This window comes from Aythya marila (genome assembly GCF_965140915.1).
Source record: "Aythya marila genome assembly, chromosome: 1".
Classification (NCBI taxonomy): Eukaryota; Metazoa; Chordata; class Aves; order Anseriformes; family Anatidae; genus Aythya; species Aythya marila.
The window spans coordinates 132,690,956-132,714,870 of NC_139042.1; the positions used below are offsets into that span (position 1 = coordinate 132,690,956).

The 23,915-nt window shown below is 41.6% G+C and overlaps 1 protein-coding gene across 10 annotated transcripts in view; it reads right to left on the minus strand.

Annotated features, from left to right (window-relative positions):
* SCUBE1 (signal peptide, CUB domain and EGF like domain containing 1) overlaps nt 1-23,915 on the minus strand; it is a 281,424-nt gene that overhangs the window by 202,825 nt on the left and 54,684 nt on the right. For 6 of the 10 annotated variants that reach the window (XM_082751770.1, XM_082751769.1, XM_082751771.1 and 3 more), the window contains exons 1-2: nt 18,355-18,484; nt 16,029-16,151 (exon numbers count right to left, since the gene is read on the minus strand). In XM_082751770.1, the coding sequence (XP_082607896.1) occupies nt 16,029-16,151; nt 18,355-18,442 (211 nt within the window). In that variant the 5' untranslated portion in view covers nt 18,443-18,484. Of the gene's footprint in view, nt 1-16,028; nt 16,152-18,354; nt 18,485-23,915 lie in introns of those variants that run through there. The other 4 variants (XM_082751775.1, XM_082751767.1, XM_082751773.1 and 1 more) reach the window with 1 other exon arrangement.

The window sequence follows — 23,915 nt, forward strand, 5'->3', positions numbered from 1 at the left end:
GAATAACTACAACTTCTGTATAGTATTCAAACAGTACCATGCATTTGACTGACCACATTACGGCAAACTAATTGTACTGCCTTCTTCCCCAGTAGCAGAGCCATAAAATTGGGTAAGTTTATACAAATATTGTTTGTGTCCTGTAAACTTATCCCAAATACTGATTTAGATTATTTATCATGGAAGGCCTTTTACAGCAATGCTCTTTTATTATGAACAGATAAGCAAAACGTAGCAATCTCTTAACTAAACACTTGTTTAACAACCCAGTAAACAGCTGGTGTTTTTTTGTTTGTTTTGTTTGTTTTTCTTTTTTAAATTGGACAGCTTATATAAAACTAGACTCTGTATAAAACTAGAAACTAGAAAAGTCACTTTTTGAAATGTTCTTGATGAGTTTTCCATGCTCCTCTTTTCCCCTTCCCATCTTTCTAGATAATAATTTTTAAAAGCTATGTCTGGTGTATGTTCATAGCATTTCTAAGACATATAAACAAAAGTCCGCAAGAGAACACATTATAACATTCTTAGTTATTCATTGAAAACAGGGCACCAGGCCTAAACAGTTAACTCACCCATGATTAATAGAGGACTTTACCCCCAGTAAAAGGCTCAAAATTAAAGGGGTTTTAGGTGTTTATCAATGGCTCCTGGTTTAACAATGTAACCATTTAAAGTTAGATTAAAGGTCCAGATCAAACTTTTTAAAGGACCTGTTTGTTTTCCACAACTGACTTAAGACTCTTCTTAATGAAGTCTCATTTTCAGAAAAGCAGGAAGGCCAGTCATTCTGAAGATATTATTTGCCAAGCTGAAAAATGAATAACTTGTTTTGTAGGGTTTGGCCATCATCATGTAGAGACAGGTGATGTAACACTTGTAGTAAACAACTGTAGGTAGGAGGCTCACAAGAGGCAGGTGTATATGACTACCTGTTCGTATGCAATTCTTTTCCAGCATACAGAGCATGGCTAAACACCTATCTACCAACTGTGTTCTGTGTTGCAGCAAACATACTCATTTTCCATTTCTATTCTGAAAATGACATTAAACCCAATGATTTGGATTAAATTTCTGGCTCTAGAAGTCTCCAAATCACTAGGTGCAGATAATGGTTATATCATTCTTCCATGTTCAGTTTTTTATAGTCTACCCTAAGTGTCCACTGTTGACTGTTGTCAGAGACTTCACATCAACCTAGACAGATCCTTAGTCCAACTCTGCTTGGCCATCTTACACATTCAAGATATTGAAACATAAATACACATGGTGTGTGGCATGGGTAAATAACTGGAGTTATTTGAACCCACTGTAAAGAGCCCTGATTTTATTTTTCTTCTAACAGATATAAATTAACAATCTTTGTATGCTCTGTCAGCACAGAACATACAACTACACAGTAAGGAAAAAATATGATGAAAGCTTAAAAGGTTTTCTGAAGGTCTGACAACTAAGCAAAGGAAACTGACATTCAGGAAGGTCTGTCCATCTCCATAGCTGGCAAAAGTGACTTTTGTTCAAAGATACTTAAATGCAAGTAAATGTCTAGCAGGTTTAGTGTAAACAGCTGAATTTACATTTAGTGTAATGCAAGCAGACAACTCACAGTTACTGGAATTAAAAGCAACTTGTACTGGACAAGTTGGATTGCATTTTAAATTAGAGAATAAATAAATGAAATGGGAGACTGAATTTCATGATTGAATGAGAATATTGCAGCTTAAAAATCACCTGTCATGGTTAAATTTAAAGTACAATTAAGTACGGAATACTTTTCAATAATTTTTTAAATTAATATAACTTTATTTTACTTCAATTTAGGCCTCCTGTAGGGGTGCAATGTAAAACCCATAATCAACTGTCTGAACAAAAATTTAAATATTAAAGTGAATGAATTATACAATGCATTGTTAGAGACTGCAATTATATTCCTAGTACACCATCTAATTTGTGACTGACAAGCATTTATTGAGGATAAGGAAATGCAGGAAGCCAATATTTATATTAATTCACATGTTATTTTTGTGATTTGTAACCCTAGAAAATTTTTAAAATAAACAAATAAAGACAGCAACATGTTTTCAAATTACTACAGAAAAAGTAATCCCCAAATACACCATCCAAACAATTTTACAGCCAACAGATGGAAAAAAAAAACACATGGAGGAGACATTTTTAATTAAGTGCAATATAAAGACAATAATGGTTACCCATACTCAGTCTACACAATTATCAAAAGGGCCTCAGCTTTTAAAAATAAGTCATTTAAGAATGGTTTACTGTTTTAAGCATAGGCTGTTTCCAATTATAAAAAAGAGCTTTTAATTAAGATTAGTAAAGTCTAATTCAAGCTATAATTTGGTTCCTTTAGTTAGCAAATGTCTATTAAAACTGAGCAATTAAGGCTAAATGGGGTGAAGCATTTAAAGCACTCCCCCCAGCATCAAATACTACAATAGAAAAGACCACGTCAGTGACTAATTCAGACCAGAAGACATGTATTTCCATTGGGTTTTACATTTCCTTGTTGATCATAAAGTTTGCTTAAGAATCCATTGGTAAACTAGATTTTCACTAGAACTTAATTTTTTTTATGTTTGTATATTATGTAACAAAATATAAGGTACAAGTTCTTCAACCTGACACATATAGTATAATGTTTACTCCTGCAATGGCTTTTTTCCCTTAATTTTGTACGGTTCAGTAATAAAAATATGTACTAAGCTTCTCAGTAGCATATCCCTCCCTTTTAATAATTATTTTCATACCTGGTGCAAGGGTTTTGAACACATATGTTGTGTGTACTTCTGTCAGGTAAAGAAGAATACCAAGATTTGTACTTACTTAAGTGCCTTTTAACGCTTTCCCTCCCTACTTCCCATTTTCACAAGTTATTGAAAGACTGAAATTCTTCATGCTTGGAATCATCATTGGGATCAATTTATTCCATTAAGTTTAAGCAAAAACTTCCCATTTTCACAAGTTATTGAAAGACTGAAATTCTTCATGCTTGGAATCATCATTGGGATCAATTTATTCCATTAAGTTTAAGCAAAAACACCTGAGCAAGCTTGAGGTCTGTGGTTGTGAATACATGACAGGCACCCACACATCTCCCCAACCAGCTGTGGCAGCCCCTTCACATAGCAAGACCAAACAGCAAACCTCTCATACATTACCTGGGGTCTCCCAGACTCCCCACAGGCACAAGGACTTAAAAGTCAAATTGCATGGCCCAGACACTAGACTATCCTTTAAGCATGAGACCTACAGAATATGCTAGGTATGAACAGGATCATTCAGGTGGCTTCACAGTTACAAACACTAGGATTTTCTGCAATGAACGGTGACTAAGGAAAACATGCTGGTCCTTTCAGAAAGGATCCCTCCACCCCTTCAGACTCGTCCTAACTCAGGTATTTTATCAGGTAATTCTATACAGAATAAGGATTGATGAAGTATTCCCATTGCAGAACAGGCTACAGCAACTGCTCGTCACCTTCCTTACAGATCACAAGACACTTGCCTTGAAAACTCCTAGATCATACCGCCATTGTCTAATCCTAACATCAATATTAATGATAATGACTAAAAAACTTCCATTTTTATGTAGTACAGGAATATCTTCTAGTAAATCTGTTCTACTTGGATACAGACTAACACGCAAATTTACAAGCTGGAGTTCCTCAGGATACTTAAATATATTATCTGACATAAAGAGACAAAAAACTACAAAGTGTTATTTCTGCCTTAGGACTGCTTTTTCCTGACTTTTTAAAATCCTTTTAGCCTTGTGTTTCATACCCTCCACAGTACATTATGTCAGTAAGTTATTCTAGAAAATGGATGCCATTCCTGCCGCTATCCTGAAACAGATTTTTGTGTGCTCCCAATTCAGAACAAATGCTAAAGCTTTTGCTTCATGAGACCATATGTGATACAATCAACTAATTTTCCTCATACAGTTCTCATATATCATTCAAGAAGAAGAATTATAAAAATATTTCAAAACAGAAACAGTGAAAGGATGTAAAGTGCTAGAGGCAAAAAGAACTCAATTTTTATTTAGGTTTAAAAGTGACAAAAATTTGAGGGTGTTGTTTTTATTAAGTGCTTGAGAGAACTGTAACTGAGAAGTTCATCCATTCTGAAGCTATAATCTCCTTAGACATTAAACTGTACACAGAGTAAGCTGCTTCCATCTTCACATAATGAAACAGTTTATACCTAATGAAACAGACTACACCTAAACAAACCATTTTGGTCTTCAGGTTTTCGTTTCAGGAAAATAGGCTGAGGTTGTCTATTCCTGCCTTATTCTCTGGTTTGCTCTTACAGGTCAAAACAGTTACAGGTCAGAGTAATTCTGGCAGTCCTCGCTCCCTCAGTCTGAGTATGTCCACACACTTGTCTTAACAGATGTAAATTCACTGTGCAAGGAACTCAAGATACGCAAAGGCCACAGGGCTCCACTTGCACAAAGCCAAGCATGGCACAACAGGCACTGCCCTCCAGTAGCTGAATAGTTCACATTTAGCCTCCCTAATGAAGCAGTTTCATGAATTTGGACCAGTCTGAAGCACAGGCCAAGCAAGATTGCCTTTGCCCAGTGCGCCCAATTACCCTTGAAGAAATCCTTTAGCAGTCAGAAGTAGGAGCAGTCAGTTGTTCAGAGCACATGGCTTTCTGGTGCGTAATATACTGAGGCCATTATTAAGGATCGCATGTAGCGTACCACTGCACAAGCAACAACTTGGATAGTATAGTTTAAGAGAGACTGGTGTGAGGAAGAAGGACGTGGAAAGAAGCACTCTGATAATTTTTATCTTTAGACAAGTTGGAATGAATCAGAAAAACATGCATTTCTGAATAAACTCAGAATTTGGTGCTTCATAGTAAGAAGCACATCTCAAAATCATGTTTTTTATGTAATAATCTTCCAAGTTTAACAAACGGAAGAAAACTGCAAAAAGAGTAAAAGGCATAACTATGTTCAATAAAAGACAAGAACTTCACTAGAGTATAAAGTCAGATATCAAACTCCCACATACATGCTGATTAAAAAAAAATAAAAAAATATACGCAATACTCACACTCTCCATTCAGCAAGATAGATAAATAGCTATCTACTTACTTCAAGCATGTTTTCACTGTAACAGGAAGACTATTTGCTTAAAAGCTTTCTATGTAGCTTCAGCTTCCAGATAATGAAAGCAGAGCAAAAACAATCCAGTAATTTTCTTCTGACAACAGCAAGAACTTGAATGCACAGCCATTATGTCATGGAGTACTTTCAGAGATTATATGTCCAATGATATGTCCAACAAATATTTACTTCTGCAGTGGTTCCCATCCTCTGTTCTCTAAAGTACATACTACACTAGACCCCTCTCCAGAAAAACACCAAATCAGTATCATCAGTATCCATATTTTTTCAAAGTAAAATCTTGATGTTCTTTGAGCATGCCTTATGAAACATAAGGATTGACAGTAGTTCATGAAGACTAATGCATGGGAACCTCAGTATGCTAAGCTGAGCTCTCTCAACTTAAAACTGCTAATCTGTTAAAAATATTACAGGAATTAAAACTGGTCATTTAATCCATTTAATAGATCAGGTTCTGTCATTAGTGGTTGTACTCTAAAATATCATCAACAGCTGTGAAATCATGATCTTGAATTTGATGTTACCTATGGGGCAGACAACAACAAAGTGGTCTCATTTTAAGCACTTGGTTCAGGTCTAAAGCACCTGTTAAACAAAGGCATTATATCAGCTCATTAAATGATCCAAATACTTTTTTTTTCTTTTCCTTGAACAGTGAAGGAAAACCTGTGATATTCTACAGCTCCAGAAAGGTCTTCTTTCAACTGAAATTTATATACCAAAATAACAAAACCAAACCCATAGAGGTGCCCCCCCCTAAAGTGATTATATGGAAAAGGCACTGCTTTACTGCATTTAAAAATCTCCCCCAATTACTTGAACAAATTTTGTGCTCTCATATTTTTGAACAACCTCCTGAAAGAAAGCAGGGATCATTCATTAAATTTCTGGGAACAGAAAAATCTGACCAAGATACATAGCTAAAAAGTCACCAAAAAAAAAAATAATTAAAAATAATTTAAAAATAATCATGATTTAAAAAAAAAATAATCATGATTTTTAAAATAATCATGATCAAATAAATTCACAAGCTAAATTTGGGTAGAAACTTTCAAAATGTCTCCTCTGTCAGTGTTTTTGCAGCCTTAGGCTGTAGTTTCAGAATAGAATGACTCCAGGAACCAACCCAGATTATGAAACCTACTCACCTTTTCCACTATTTCTTTCAGTCGCTATACCACAGTTTATTGCCTTTTCAGTGTAGAGCTGCTTATGGGGCCATGCTGTAATCCTTTGTTTTTTCTTCCTTTTTTTTTTTTTTTTTTTTGGGGGTGGGGTGGGGTAGGGTGGGGGTGGGGGTATTTCAGTGATATTCTTCACAGTATAGCCCTGCATCAGTTGATGCCGTGTGAAAGCATGATCAAGCAAACAGGAACTCCCTAAATCAGTGCATTGAGAAGACTGAGAGTATTATTCCTTTTTCCAACCAACTGTACATGTAACTATCTGCTCTATTTTCCTCCATCCCAGGGCTAGCTGAAGCTAGGCAAGACTTTCCCTCGTTATGGCTCCTATTAATCCTGGTCTAGAACAGGGTTGGGCTAGTTCCACATGAACACAAACTGTATCCATCATCTGTAATTACAATTGCTGTTTCTGTCCTAATAGTATTAGAGAGGATGCTACCTGGCTCAAATGCATAGGACACAAAAGCCACACTAGCAGAGCTTATCTGGACACGGGTTAGAGAAATAATAGAAGGTCACATTTCCCAACTCCTCTACTGTCATTTGACCAAAGGCTCCCTAACCACCTGATGCATCAGTGTATGCATGCATTTTGATACTGTGTTGGACACACATGCTTACAGTCCCCTCCACCCCCCCAATCAAATGAAAGCTGACAAACGGTGGTAAACCATTTGCACCAATGTCTTTACAGTCAGCCATCTGAGAAAAGAGACATGAATCTGCAGGGGGTGTGAACAACAGGGAATGGGATGAAGGACAGGTGAACTCCGAGGTGGCAGTGAAGCCCAGAAAAGAAATGGAAAAAAGAAGATAAAAGAAGAAAAAGTTTAAAAACTGCAAGTTGATGGGAACTATTTTGATCTGAAGACAGAACTCAAGAGAGAGGACTCATAAGGGGTACACAGCCAGCAGCTACCAGCTCTCTGTTCCCAGGAGTCTTGCAATAGGACACTGGCTCTCAGAATAATACCGTTCTAACTGGAATAAGCAACTGAAATAAATGACAAGGAAGGGAAAACAGAACAATAGTTTTTTTAAAGGCAAAAATGCACTAGGAATGGACAAAAGCCGGAGAAATGAGATTTGCAGGGAAGTTACAAGGTTAAGGGACAGCTAAATAACAGAATACACAGGACAACAGAGATGAAGGCTGCAAGCGAAGAGGACTACATCACAAATAAAGATGCAGTTAGGAGAACAAGTCAAAGTAAATAGAAATACAGAAATTAAGGAAAACTGGGCAGTGTGTGACAGACATTTAAAGAATGAAGACAAAAGAGGACAGACTCACAGACTCTTACATATTGAGCTTAGTGCAATCTATTTATGCTCCTTCATTTTATTATAATTTTTCTGGCAGATAACTTATACTGTATATTTGGGCAAACGAGAAGTTCCTGTGAAATGCCAAGATTACATCACCATCGAAGGCCACCCCAGATTCTGCAGCTCAGCAACTGCTGAGACTGATGAAATTTAATATATATTTATAAGTTCCCAGAGTACCCATAGACCATCCAGCAGACAGGGAGCTTATCAACTATTTAGAGAAGTGTCCTTGGAAAAAAACATTTTTTCCAAATCAAGAACTATATGTAATGCTTCTGAAGAATGAGACCATATTTCTGTCTGCATGGTATTGGTTTAAGCAAAATGCAGTGATATTTGTATCCAAGAAGTATTAAAAAAAAAAAAAAGAGAGATAGAGAAGGAGAGAGAGAGAGAAGGAAAGAACGAAGCAAATGTTCTTTTCCATAGTAAAAATGGAAGATTTTCAAACTGTTCACTGAAGTAGCATTATGGGCTCCCAGAAAGCAGCTCTGAAAGGTATGACAGGGTAGGGAGTAAAGGGAAGAAGAGAAAATAAGAGCATGTGACTCATGGGGACTGATGGCATGGTGAGCAGTTAAACAGGTTGTGCCATCACAACTTTTTATTGGATAAACTGCTGAAGTAAATCAGAAAACCAAATCAATCTGAAAGAAAAAAAAATCTAAGGCTCAACCCTGGCCAAAACAAGACCCCTATTCAAGGAAAAGAGTGAAAGAGAAAGGAAAAGTTACCATAAACTGTTAATTCACTTAGGCTGTAATAAAATTCTGTTTTGTTACAGAATGTTCGTTCTCAAAAGTATTTTCTTGCTTGCTACTCCTTCTCCATCCCCTAAGAAACTCCACTCCCTGGAGTAGTTCAGAAAACTGGCAAACTGGGAATTAAGCATTAAATAGTACAATATGGGAGGGGGAAAAAAAAAAAAAAAAAAAAAAAAAAGCACAGATAGTGAAGTCCTGAGAACTGAGTTGTGGGAGATACCTTTATCAGCCTAAACTGATGCATCAAGTTAGCCAGTCAAATTAATATGATTTATAGAGAATAAAAAAAAATGAGTTACTAGCTCGAATCAAAGAAGCTGGTTTATGTTCTTCCTCCCCCACTTTTTGACAACATGTAGTGCTTCAATCTAGAAGCTGCTTTCAATTAAGACAGCACAATGGCTCACACAGAGTAAACTTATTATCTGTGTGATTAGAACTTGGAAGATCTGATGCTGAAATAAAGACCACTACAAAACTGGAAGGTGGCATATCTCTTCCTCCGGGCTCAGATGGGCTGCAGCAAGCCAACAGGAAACAAAACAGGCATTGCAGGCTGGTAGCAAGAGATCTCATCCAGACAACACAGCCATTATGGGAGGACAATGTGAAGTTCCACAAATGACATTAATGTTATTTTTAATGTATGATAGCTGGAAAACTAGGAAGCAATGCAGATTCAGTACCTAATATTCGCTATAGACCTCAAGAATACTGTACAACCAGTTAAAAAGTAATTAAATCTGTGTCTAAGTCTCAAACACTAAACAGATCAGGTCATGGAATGGTTATAGAGAAAACAACAAAATTAGAATAAAGATATGAAACAATGATGGAACAATATTTAGGAATAACATGTACATTTAATCTTCCTGCAGCTTTTCAGAATAGGTAGAGGGTGTAGATATATGTGGTCAGAAAATTGTTCTGCTGACAGGTACATAGCAGGATATTATTGATGGATATTATTGGTGGATTTGACCAAACCAACTTCGCAAAGCACCTTCTTATGGGCAGGAACAGTAAGACTATGGATGCAGTAATAATATTCAACCTGAAATGCATGAATATATTCAAGATCCTAGACAATGACCTTTCCCTGAGGAAATAAATTCACCTTCCATCACATTTACAAGGATTATCAATCAGGAAGAAGTCATTTAAGCTGCCCTGTTCAGTGGTAACACTGTTACTCAGCAGAGTGATACAGACAATTCAAGCTTGAGCCCACTAGAGTAGTGTGATCATTGAGATGCTTATGTTTCAAAAACCAAGGACAAGAAACAGTGGTTATTTGCTCTCACATGACTTCACTGATAAGGAAGACCCACTTAAAAAAAGACTTGCTGAGAGTGGACTGATAGGACAACATGGGTCACTTAAAAGAAATGGGCATGACCGTTCCATCCAGAATCCCTGCACATACTTATCTCTGCAGATAAGAGGAAACTTCAGTTCAAATTACTTGACCAAGAGCTGGGAAATGAGAACCCTGAATTGTCTTGTGCTGCTTCCAGGTTCAGAGGGGCTCTGTGGCAATATTTGGAATCATCTTTGAAGAGCATGAGAAAAATATGACAGATATTTGAAAGACTAAAGTAACATTACAATTCAGCGAGTAAGACCAGCTTCTTAAGAAAGATGGAATTGATGAACAAGATTAAAATAGTAAGAATAATACTAAGTCAACGTTGCAGAAACAGTCTTTATTGTTCAAAAAATAACCGACAAAGACTGTGGCCTGTGGAGGACCCCTGCTGGATCAAATTCCGGGCTGGACCTATAGCCCATGGAGAGGAGGTCAAGCAGAAGCAGGTGACCTGGCAGGAGCTGCTGCCCGTGCAGGACTCAGGTTTGTCGTGGTTCCGCTCGAGTGGGCAGCCGAGCTCCACCACAGCCGCTCTCTCACTCCCCCTCCTCAAAGAGGAATGGGGAGAAAATATGTGAAAAGGGCTCAAGGATTGAGATAAGGACGAGAAAATCACGCAATAATTATTGTAACGGGCAAAACAGACTCGGCATAAGGAGATAGTAAGATTTATTGCCTACAACTAACAAGCGAGAGAAGTGAGAAAACAAAGGAAAAAAAAACAAAAGCACCTTCCCCCCCCATACACCCTCTTCCACCTCCTCCCCCCGAGCAGCGCAGGGGAACGGGGAATGGGGGTTATGGTCAGTCTACAGCACTTCTTCTCTGCCGCTCCTTCTCGGTCACTCTCGTCCCCTGTGCTGTGGGGTCCCACCCACGGGATGCAGTCCTTGATGAACTGATCCGGCGTGGGCTTCCCACAGGCAGCAGCTCTTCCAGAACTGCTCCAGATATGGGTCCGTACCACGGGGTCCATCCCTCAGGAGAAAACTGCTCCAACCTGGGTCCCCCACGGGCAGCAGCTCCTGCCAGATCACCTGCTCCTGCGTGGGCTCCTCTCCACGGGCTACAGGTCCGGCCCGGAATCTGCTCCGGCAGGGGTCTTCCACAGGCGGCAGCCTCCGTCGGTGCAGGGCCACCTGCTCCACCGTGGTCTCCTCCACAGGCTGCAGCGTGGAACCCTGCTCCACCGTGGTACTCCATGGGCTGCAGGGGGACATCCTGCTTCACCATGGTCCTCACCACAGGCCGCAGGGGACTTCTGCTCCGGCGCCTGGAGCACCTCTCTCCCTCCTTCTACACTGACCTTGGTGCAAGGCTGTTCTCTCACTCCCTTGACTCTCCCGGCTGCTGTGTGGCGCAGCGTTTTTTCCCTGTCTTAAATATGCTCTCACAGAGGCGCAAAACAACATCGCTTATTGGCTCGGATCTGGAAAACAATGGGGCCCTTCCCAAACATGGGGCAGCTTCTAGATCTTTCTCACAGAAACCACCCCTATGGCTCCCTGCTACCAAAACCTTGCCACGTAAACCCACTACAAGGTTGGAGCACTGTGCTCCTGAGGAATGGACCCTGTGGTACGGACCCATATCTGGAGCAGTTCTTTAAGAGCTACTGCCTGTGGGAAGCCCACACCGGATCAGTTCACCAAGGACTGAATCCCATGAGTGGAACCCCACAGCACAGGGGATGAGAGTGGCCGAGAATCACAGAATCACACAATTTCTAGGTTGGAAGAGACCTCAAGATCATCGAGTCCAACCTCTGACCTAACGCTAACAGTCCCCACTAAACCATATCCCTAAGCTCTACATCTAAACGTCTTTTAAAGACTTCCAGGGATGGTGACTCCACCACTTCCCTAGGCAGCCTGTTCCAATGTCTAACAACCTTTTTGGTAAAGAAGTTCTTCCTAACATCCAACCTAAAACTCCCCTGGCTCAACTTAAGCCCATTCCCCCTCGTCCTGTCACCAGGCACGTGGGAGAATAGACCAACCCCCACCTCACTACAGCCTCCTTTGAGGTACTTGTACAGAGCGATAAGGTCGCCCCTGAGCCTCCTCTTCTCCAGGCTGAACAAGCCCAGCTCCCTCAGCCGCTCCTCGCAGGACTTGTTCTCCAGGCCCCTCACCAGCTTCGTCGCCCTTCTCTGCACCCGCTCAAGCACCTCGATGTCCTTCTTGTAGCGAGGGGCCCAAAACTGAACACAGTACTCGAGATGCGGCCTCACCAGAGCCGAGTACAGGGGGACGATCACTTCCCTAGGCCTGCTGGCCACGCTGTTTCTTATGCAAGCCAGAATGCTGTTGGCCTTCTTGGCCACCTGAGCACACTGCTGGCTCATATTCAGCCAACTATCCACCAATATTCCCAGGTCCTTCTCTGCCTGGCAGCTTTCCAAACACTCATCTCCCAGCTTGTAGCTCTGCTTGGGGTTATTGCGCCCCAGGTGGAGGACCTGGCACTTGGCCTTGTTAAACTTCATGCAGTTGACCTCAGCCCATCGGTGCAGCCTATCCAGATCCTCCTGCAGAGCCTTCCTACCCTCAAGCAGATCGACACATACACCTAGCTTGGTGTCATCTGCAAACTTACTGAGGGTGCACTCAATCCCCTCATCCAGATCATCGATGAAGATATTAAAGGAGCAGTGGAGAAGAAGCGCTATAGACTGACCATAACCCCCATTCCCCCGTGCCACCTGGGGGAAGAAGGTGGAAGAGGGTAGATGGGAGGAAGGTGCTTTTGGTTTCTTTCCTTTGTTTCTCACTTCTCTAGCTTGTTAGTAATAAGCAATAAATCTTACTATCTCCCTGTGCTGAGTCTGTTTTGCCCGTCACAATAATTACTGTGTGATCTCCCTGTCCTTATCTCAACCCTTGAGCCCTTTTCATAGTATTTTCTCCCCATTCCTCTTTGAGGAGGGGGAGTGAGAGCATGGTTGTTGTGGAGCTTGGCTGCCCACCCGAGTAAAACCACCACAATGACAAAAGATCAGCTGTCCTGTCTAGAGAAGCAACTGTGCTCTGTGGAAAGAAATTTGTCAGATGGTTCAGGCAGAGAAGGCTACACAGTAAAAAAGTAGACCTGTGAACTGAGAAGTCATCCCTAATCCAAAGAAACTCCGGAGAAGCCCAGTCCAAAGACATTCTGGGAGAAAAGCAAAGTCCTGAAACAAATTTCCTATTAAAGGAATTTAACGGATGGTCAAGAAAAAGTTTCATTTCAGTATAATTACTGCTAAAGCTCTCTGCAAGTCCTTAAAGGACTGTTTCTGTCTTGTGCAGTTCTTCCTACCCTTTAGGTCAGAGTGGCAAAATATGCACAAAATCTTGCACAAGTGGCTAGACTCTACATTTCCAGTCACAAGAAAGGCATGCATTAACCCAACAGTCCCACTTTTTAAATTATTCCTTTTATTTGAAGCAAAAACGTAAATACACAGGAGTACACAAAACACATTCACATTCTCAACATATTTGTTCAAACATGCTACATTGTTTTTATAAAACTTAAGAATCATCCAAATCATATTAGTTCCCATACTTTATCCTGTTCCCCCAAAACGGGGAAAGTAAAAGCAATATTTAAGACTGATCTTTAACGTAAACTAACATGCACACCTTTCTAAATTAATCGTAGTATCTCAGTATATTCCAATAAATTTTCGTAAGCCCTCAGTTTAGTTTCAATGTGATAACAGTGTCATTTCTTCGAGGTCACTGCAGCATTTAAACTGCTATTCTGCTTGTCTAGTAAAACCTGGCTGTATAGAACAGCCAGCACTATAAGGGGGTTAGTTTTGCCATAATGAATGTTCTTTAGACATGAAGCAATACAGGTAGTTTGCTACAAATATCAGCAAGAACTCGATTAAAGATGCACATCTTTACAAAAGACATCTTTTTCTCATAGATAACTAATTAAAAAGCTTGTTTAGAAAAGCTCTGTTATGAAGTCCCAGAACCATTTAACGACCCAGCTTTGGTATTTGTACGATGAAAACCATTTGACATATTTCATCTTTGTTACTACAAGCACAGTCACTTTTATCTTAAAAGTGAATTTATAAAGGCTGATTATTGGTGTTGTGATGGAATACTGAATACCAATCCATAGTGCCAGTCTGTTTATTTCTGTAGGTCTGGAGTACTTGACCTCAAGACACAAAATACATGTAAACCCATGCTATGTGAACAGCAGGCTTGAGGCAGATTTTAGGTCTGCCACTGACTTGTGTGACCCATCCTTTACCTCAATAGTTTTAAGAAGGACATTAATGATATTTGTCTGCCACTGAAGGCATATTACTTCGGTAGCAAATTTTCAAAGTAATCCAGGATCAAATTAAAAGGGACTATAATAAGTAATCTAAAATAAGCTTATTTCATGCTTTCCATTTATCCCAACGTTTGATATTAATCAGAAACTTCAGATTTAAAGCTGATGTAAAATCTTTAGAACTATTACTATATTATAAATAAGTCATACACAACACACAGTAATACCTGGTTTAGACACCTTACATTTTTTTACCTAAACATAGAACAATTTAACATACATACAGACACATTGTAGACTGTCCTAGCTTACTTTACTCGTAAAGCTTGTCAGACACTAAACACCATCAGATATAAAAGTTTGACATCAGCCACGGAAATTCCATGCCTCTGTACATCATTCAGCAGGGAAATCTGAATTTTACTACTTACACAACTCTCTCTATTTTTAAAATGAGCCAAGGTAAGTCAGGCAAAGAGAAATTAATTTACTAAATAAGCATGAATACCATCCAGGTCTACTGTTAAACAGAGCTCAACAGCTGAAATACAAGTAGCTAAAGCTTAAGGAAACTTTTGACGTGGAAAACAAATACAAAAAGTACAATTCTGAGAACACTGCAACCTCTACAGCTGTGGCCTTGAGTACATTTTCACTGCACAGAGCTCTTTCCCTGGAAGGGATGAATAGGGGAGGAAAACGTGCTGAACGATTATTCTGTCTGTTTGCAAGAAGGAAATTCTGGCTTCCAAATGAACAACAGCTCAGAGACATTAGAGCACCAAGAGGTGGACAGTAGGAATTTTTCAATTTAAACCCAAGACAGAAAAAATATGTCAACCACAAAAATGCTTTATGAGGGCACTTAAACAAACACTTTGGAAATCCACAGAGAACAATAATGCGGTTTCAAATTTTGTAGACTTCAGCAAAGTCATTTCTAGGTCTTGAATCTTTTTAATGGACTAGCCATATACATTTTGAAAAAAGATTTAGTCTGCAGTAGAGAGACTTGGAAGAATTTATATAGCTGCTAAGCATCTACAAGTGAAAAAAAAAAAAAAAACACAACACCGTTGCATCTTTTATTTGTAAGGCATTCTGCTGTGGTTACAATATTCCTTCCCTTCACCAGAGAATAATCTCTCTGCTGAGGTTCAATAAATGAGTTCACAAAATCTGAAATATGATTGTACACAATGCCCTATAAAATGTGATAGATTTTTTCCCCTCAATAAAATGGATGGTTTGGAGAGACACAGAAGCAAAACAACTTTTCAAAGTTTAAGTATCATGAAACAGTCCTTTCTAAAACAGCGTTGCACAGACTCAAAAATACACGAGCGTGACACACATGTAGTGCCAACGCTAGGCACACTCTGGCGCCCGGTTAAGTTGTGCAAAAGAAGCACAAGGGGGCACCGGGCTCCCCCCGGGTGAGGGGAGCAAAGGGCGATGGCAAATCTCTGGGTGGCCACACAACCCTACCCGTGCCTCCGCGGGCCCCGGGGACAGGCAGCGGCTGAGCCCACGGTACCACTGCGATGGGCAAGACGGGGACAGTCGGGGGGCGGCTGCTCCCCACGGGTCCTCCCGTCCCCAAACCCGCTCGGTGGCTCCACGGACTTCCCCTGGCCGCTGCCCGGGAATACTCCGGAGCCGACTCGGTGGGGAAAAAATCGCACCCCGCCTTCCCCCCCCCCCCCCCCCAAGCGGGCTGGAGGATGCGATGGTTGTGACGGCGGACAATTAGCGAAAGCAGCAGGGGGATTCTTGCCAATAAACACCGACATTTGAGGTTAAGCAGCTGTAAATCTGCATTAATCGTTTCAGGAATTCAGCTACTTTTACAAAAGCTTTCAAAGAGCAAACAAATAAGAAGTAGGAGGGGAGGAGAAACAGAAGAGAAGCCGAGCGGTCCTTACCTTCACATTGTTTCCCTTCGCCTTTATAGCCTGGCTTGCAGATGCATCTGTAGGATTTTGGTGTGTTTTGGCATATCGCATCGATATGACAGTCATCTGTAGCTTCTGCGCACTCGTCAGCATCTGGAATCACAGGATAAACCCCAGGGAAGACAGATAAGACAGGAGACCTGAGACACAGAAAACGTCTATGGATACCCTCCCTGCAGAAGCTCTTTGCTTGCTTGCCCTCCAAGTGTCTGTCATCCTGGAAGTGAGAACACCTAAGGCTAAATGATAAACAAGCCAATGAGTTATTCTCACTACATCTAAGCACTGCCTTTTGCTGTCCACGAACCTAGAGGGGCTCAAGTCCCACGTTTCTGCTTTAAGCAATCATTAAACTTACTAGAACTTAGTGGCTGTTGTATAGGTCTGGTGGTGGAGATGCACATTTCGGTTAGATAAAACAAGCGAGCATGTAAATGACCCAAGAGAAGAAAATCCCATTTGCATGTTCTAGCAGAGACCTCAATTTAGAAAGAGATACCCTAGTTTAAATAAACCATGCTGGCAGGGGTATGAGGGAAATGAACTATCTGAAGAGCAAAACCATAGGAATCCTTTTTATTAAAGAGGCAAAACGTAAATAAATGGGAAACCGCATGAGGCTCGGTAAGTTAGAGCAGAGAAAAGCAACCTGCGTTAACAACCCCCCCCCCCCCCCCCCCACACACACACACACTCACCCGACCACCCCTAACCCGGGGGAAAGGGGCCCGGAGCCCCACCAGCATTGCCCGGGGATGCCGGGCTCTGAAAGAGGGGAACCTGCCCGCTGTCCTTGCTTTCAGGGGAGGAAAGCCTTCACAAACATTTCAGTGACAGACATTCGTTTTCTCCCCCGGCCTTAAAGAGGCTGGGGGGAGGGAAGAGGATGAGAACAAGTCGAGGTTTGGTAGTCGTGGGAATGTTAATGAAGTGTACGTAGAAGGAGAAAAAGGGGAAGAGAAAAAACAAACAAACAAACAACAACAAAAAAAAAACTCGGACTAGGCGCACCAAAGTGAAAGCGGGTTTATTGTCAGCTTCAAATTCCAACGTTAATCGGTTCCGAAGTGCTCGCTCAGGCATCCCCAGCGCTGAAACACGGATCCTCCAAGGTCCCCGGCAGAGGAGGGGGCGATGAGGGAGTGATGGGGGAGCGCATGCAGCACAGCATTGCGCCCAGAGGCGCCCAGTGGCACACCGCAGGGCTTCTCACAAGAGGACTGCCTCCTGGACTCGTCTTTTTTTTTTTTTTTTTTTTTTTTTTTTTTTTTTTTTTATAAATGGAGAACGATTTTCCCCTTCTAGACGCAGAGTGTTGTGTTTCCTCGAGAATCGCCGGGCTGCTGCACTCTGTTCCCTTCTTTCTTGCCCGTTCGTTTCTTTGAACTGCTCAGCCAGTTCAGACTTAGCTATGATTTATGTGAATTCGCTTTGGGGGTCCCAGGGTGTTGCCCAGATAAGACACAGATCCAGTCAAGTACAAAAAGAAAATAATTTTTTTCTCGTTTTCCTCCAAACGCTTTGGTTCATACTTTTGACTCATTAAACCGGCACCCATCTCCCATCAAGATCAGCAGAAGTGACAGCTGGACTCTTTATAATGCCATCAAAAATCCGAACTGCATTGAGCCAAAGGGGACATTTCACAGCAACCAGAGGATGCCTGAGAGTCAGGCGTGAATGCCAATGAGTCAAATGAAAGGGCAAAACCAAATATGAGCCCCTGCTCTACTCCACATCTCACGTTGCATTTCGGGGACTTGAAGAACTTCTACACTCACTCCTTTCATTTTGTTGCATTTAAAGTCAGTTTCTGGGCAAAAGACGATTTCTTATACCCCTTACCCCCTGTTTTAAGGATTTCTCCTAGCACAACTTTAGAGACTATATACACATCTTTAAGAAATTACTCCTGGCTTACAACATTCCTAGGCAGATTTTTTTTTTTTTTTGAAACATTAGAGCCAAAACTTAATATCATTACTGCTATTAGACAGATCCGAGCGCGGCTGTTAAGAAACACCAGGCTAATGCGCAAACAGGGAAAGAAAACCTGAGACGATAGAGCAGCCTGCAGACTCTCCGGGGCTCAGCACAGATTTATCTCGCAGGCACTTAGGGAACTTTTTCTCCCTAGCCTCTCCCCCGTGAGTCCTTGGGCTCTGGCAGTGCCGACGCGAGAGTACGCCTCCCCACCGCAACCTGCGGCACCCCCGGCGCCTCTAGTAGCGAGCAGCCACCTCCCCGACGCCTTCAGCCAGGGACGTCGGGGGGACACAGGACCCCCTCCTCTTACCTGCACCCCCGCTGCCTCCCGTCAACCTGCCGGTCCAGGCGAGGGCGAGAAGCAAACAGCAGCGCCACGGAAAGCCTGCAGCGCCCATGTTACCACTGCGAGCCCCAAACCCCGGTGCCTGCCTGCGCCGTGCGGAACGCGCTCGGGGCCGGCCGCCGGCGCTGACGCCCTGGCAGCGCCCCACCGATTCGCCGCCGCTTCAGGGGCGGGACGGGGCCGGCCCCTCCGCCTCCCCGGCCCCTCCGCCTCCCTGCCCTGCTCCCTGCCGGCTTCCCCTCAGCCGTGTACCCGCTCGCGCGGGGTCGCTAAGGGAGCTACCGGCCGCGGCCCCTCGCCCCGGCCGACCCCTCGCAGGTAACAGGGTGGCCGCACACGGGCTTGGTCCTTCCACCCTAAAAATTTCCCCTCCGAAAGGGGCAAGGCGCGACGCTGCAGCCTTCCAGCCCCAGCATTTCCAGTAGCTGGCACGCAGCCCCCGCTAGGGCTTCGCGCCCCTGCCCATTTCACGCTTTTGTCCCTTCCACCAGCGAAAGGTTTTGCTGCTTTTGCACCTCTGCTCTAATTCCTAACTCCCTGCCACGCAGCTGCGACATCCACTTGTCACCCGGCTAGCACGTGAACCCCGCCACAGCCTAACGTGCCACTTCTCGGCAACTCGCGTCCAGTGCAGGCATGTGCTATTGCAAGAGTTGCGCAGCACCGCCAAGTGTCCCAAAGCCCGAAGAGACTGGAAGGACACGTAAGAGAGTTGCCCACTCCAGCTTCTCATAAAGTACGCACCACGATCTTTTTCCTCCATAAAACTCAATAGTTAGGGCACGGCGTAAAAACTGTTTGCTTTCTGAGTGTTTACACCTGTGGGCAATCGCCTCCCTAATCCCCTAGAAATGTGGCGCTGGCATCAGTATTTTAATTTCGGTCCCATATTTTTGTGTTAATACCTTGAGGTGCGATTGTGAATTCCATGCTCCAGCTTTCTCCTAGATACAGAGAGCATTTCTTCCATGTGGGTCCCTAGAGGTACGTTAGAGCTCCACCTAGTGAGTTTTATGGCATGCTGTAGCTGAATCGTTCGCCCCAATCATTATCTGTCTGATAGTGGTATTTAACTCACTAACAGCAATCTTCCTTGGAAAGGCTTCTTATTTTCAAAGACTTTGTAAGTATGTGTTTTGCCTAGGTGAAAAATAAGGCTAACCCTCCTTATTAGAGTTCTTGTTTATTTTCTTTCCTCTTTAATTTTGTAATTGGTCTTGCCCTTCAATTCCATGAAATCATGCTACTTAATTGAGGTAAATTGTCTGAAAAGCATTTTTCATGAAATAATTCACTAGAACTGTCTAAAAATGAGCTACCTCAACTTTTTTTGAGGTCACAATGTAATAAAAAGATTTGCTAGAGCAACAAAATACTCCAATTGCCTTTGTGACTTGCTGTCTAGCATGCATTAAAAGTGTCACGTTGAGTGCATGTGTTATGTTATTCTTACAGAAGTTACTGCAATTGCCTTCTGTCTTCCCCAGTTCTGTGCATTTATTATCTGTACATCAATACCACCTCCCACATAGCACTCAGGAAAGGAAGTCACCTTGATCCAAATCTATCACTCTACACATGCATTTCCTTATATATTCTAAGGGTGGCATGCAATTAAAAGCCAAGGATACTTCATAACATCTGTCCATTATCTAGCAAGCTTTTTCCTCATTTTTTTCCCTTAAAAACAAAACAAAGCAACAACAACCAAACAACAACAACAAACTATGTGGAAATACAGTGGAAGAGGGTCAGAACCTGATCATCACATTCAATAAGGAATACAATCTACAGTGCCAGGCTGAATATTTCCGTAAGGGTCTTTTCAGCAGTTTTCCTTGCTAATGGTGACATCTTAGATAATCCCTTTGGATTTTTACTTTTTCCACTTTAATTATGTTTCTGTTCTTGTTTATAATCATATAAAAATCCTGTGTCAATTGCACAGAGGCTTCTATTAAAATTTTAATATTGGAATTAATGACCAAGAAGCTTCCAGCATGGGAGCTTCAGAGTCAGTTGCTTGACCATAAACCTTCTCTGTATAACTGTGGTGAGCAAGAGCTCCTTGAATCTAAGTGGGGGCTCCTAGCCTGAGAATCCCTATCATTGCCCTTAAGTCCTACCTGAAAACTTTTGGGCAGTCTGCAACAACAGACTTTGATTGTGGACTGCACAGACTTCTAATGTGTTAAAAAATAATAATAATTCATTAGGACCCATCTCTTTACTGTGTAGAAGGTCCCTGAACACCTGTGTACCAGGGAGGTAAATAACATTATTAACATTAACATTAATGTTTAATTAAACATTAAAAACATTAATAGAAGTGTCTGCTGAGCAGTAGCCTCACCTCCAAAACACTTTAAACCACATACATGGACCACTCCAAAAAATACTTTGAGAAAACAGGAAATACTTTGAGAGGACAGCATCTGCAGAATTACTTAGTTTCCCAATTCACTATTTGAGAACACCTGTATATTGGGACCAACAGCGCTAGACCCTCAGCACTGAGGGGGTGGGGGAGGTCCACCTGTTCAAGACATCCATAAGGAAAATTGTATACAAGAAGCAGAATCCATAATAAAGTTCAATGTCAGAGGGGAAGGATTCCTGTACCCTCCCTCCCCCCCCCCAGAGGATGGGAAATTATATAATGGTTCATCAATACATGCATGGCTGGAGGACAGTTATTCTCTTGTTCCTACTGTAACATTACTTTCCTCCAAAACACGTCTCCTCTTCACCCATCTAACCTTCTCCTTTCATTGCCAGGGTGCCAGAAGAGTTAAAACTTGTACGAACACATTTTCTTAAACCTGTAAATCTTTCAACAAGGTAGATCACAATATGCCTTATTGATGACCTACAAAGTCATAAATTGTTTTTCCCTTAACTGTCATATGAATAGTTCTCCATTTATAAAAATGAATTAGCAGCCAGAGAGAAAAAAAAATAAAGAGTAATGGAGTTGTTCTTTCCTGCTTCGACTGTAACCACTGAGATGGAAAAATGACATTGAAGAACTGGAACATACCTCCATTACCACAAAGAGTAGATTAGATCCTTCATTATTTATACTCACTTCATCCTGGTAGAAGACATGTTTTGCCAAGTTGAAAATTGTAACTAAAACAGGTAAATGAAGACTTGATGCATTAAAAGCTGGGTACTGTTTCATGACCTATATTACATGGGAGACTGGTTACTGCAGCCTCCTTTAAAATGAATAATGGAGACCTATAAAAGGTGCAAAAGGGATGGCACAGGACAAGGGTGTATGTACTACCTGTTATGTGATTACACCACAGCAAGTGGAAGAAGACACAGACTTGTGTGAAATATGCAGTTGAAAAAGATGCTTTTTCTGAAGTCCTGTTTGTTAACTCTGTTGCCAAAATACTAGCAGAGGTGGTGATCTGTCTTTGTTCGTAAGGACATTGTAGTCCCAAAGCTGGGGAAAAAACAAGAAAACCTTGAAGAAAATAGGGAGGCCTGTAGCTTGTGTAGTCTTTCTACAGCATTCTGAATTGGGCAGCAGCATTCTGAATTGGTTTCGTTTTAGAAAGGGAGAGAATAATGGAACCAGAAGGGAAATATCAAGGCAATTAAAAAAAAAAAGCAATAAAACCAAAACCAAAACAAACACAAACAAACAAACAAAAAAAAAAAACACAAACAAAACCACCAGAGGCTAGGGAAACAGCAAAACAGCAACTGAGCATTCAGATTTCTGTGCCAGTAAAAGTTACAGGAAGAAAGGATGCTAAGAACACACTCTTGTTTTTGAGCTGCACCAACTGATTGAAGTGAAGCTACAAAATATTTACTTGTAGTTTACAGAAAGATGTAGAGGATGCTAAAAAGCCAGAGTTGAATCCTGTGCTTGACTACAAAGAGGATAAAGCAAGCAGGTATCCATCGCTCTTTGTCCATCCCCTGACTTTAGACAAGTGTAAGATCAGGATTTTAATTCAATGACTCCTCCGCAGAAGCCTTCAAAACAGTGACATTTTTGCTAGTACAACTTCTGACTCCTGATCTGGTATGGATTACTTATCATATTCTTATAATTGTCAGCTCAGTTATTCTCAAAGTGGATGTTACTGATTATTATGATTGCATACAAATATATTGTATTGCTGCTGTTTTAACAGGCTATCTTCTTGAACACCAAGGTTTGCATAGTCTAAAAAGCTCAAGCAACTCAAAGAAAAGTACTCTCAGGGGTACTTTAGACTTGCACCACTCAATTTTAATTGTAAATCTTGGATAGTCATTAATTGCTCTGACTGCACAGAACAGCAACAAGAGTTACAGTAATCCAACAGATGATATAGTTTTTGGGCTGTTTTAAGATACATAAGACCTCAAATTATTTTATGATTACTCCTGTTAAAGTGATCTTCTTAAAAAAAATGGCTACAGCTGACTCTGCTTTCTTCTTCAAAGCCCTGATTAGGGCACTCAGTCAGAGATACTTTCTGTTATTGCTTTTCTGACAGATGTCCAAGATCTGCAGTCAGTTGTGTGTGCTTTCCTGTTCTAATCAAGACCCTAACTACGTAAGGAACACTGAAGTATGTGCATATGCATCAGCAGGATGACTCTTGCATGTAGACTTCTGATAGGACTGTCTCAACAAGATCAGAATCATACATTGCAAGATAAAGAGAAGGGCCTATGACCTCTACTCACAGTCCCTTTATCCTTCAGCTTAGCTCAAAACCAGATGTGGGGAGTAGTGTGGCTCTAAGCCACATGGGCTGTCCCCTCTCTGTAAGACATACCATGACAGCAGTTCAGAGAAAAAGCTGATTTCACTTCACAGAAGACTTCAATACTGTGAAATTTGATTTTGTTCCAATCTAGAGCCTTGCCTTCCCCCCAAAACACTCCCAGAAGTCTCAAGACTTCCAGAAGCTGCAAGTTTCAACTGCAACCTGACAGAGCAGTCACAGAGGTGGGTAAGTTGGCAGGACAGCTTGCCAAGTTGTGGTAGGATACTGTCAGATCCCTGCTTCATTTTTTTCAGACCTTTCCTGAACCCAGAATGATTCAGTTTAAACATTAAAAGCAGAAGCAACACTCCAGGAAAATTCTGAGGGTTCTATAGTCAAAGTTTTTCCTGACTCCACAATCCCACAAAAAATTTGAGGCTGTTTCTCAGGTCACTTTCATGCAGATGGGAAAGGAAAATATCTGTAACGCAGCCTGCTCCTGCAATTTTCTTCCTTCCCTACCCACCTACTCTGCCATTGAGGGTTGAGTGAGATTTGTGTATTCACTCAAAATTCTGTGTTGTTCAGGGAGATCCACAACACAAAAGCTACCCTCAAGTTCTTCCTTTTAACTTACTATAATATCAAAAGGAGCCAATTGATAATTTTGTATTTTAGCACCTATTCAATGTATTGCAGGTGAAAGAGTTCCACCAAAAACATCTGGAAGACCAAGGACCAGGTCAGGACATCAATCCCTTCACCCAAGTCCTAGTCCTATGTAGTGGGAAGGTTATTCAG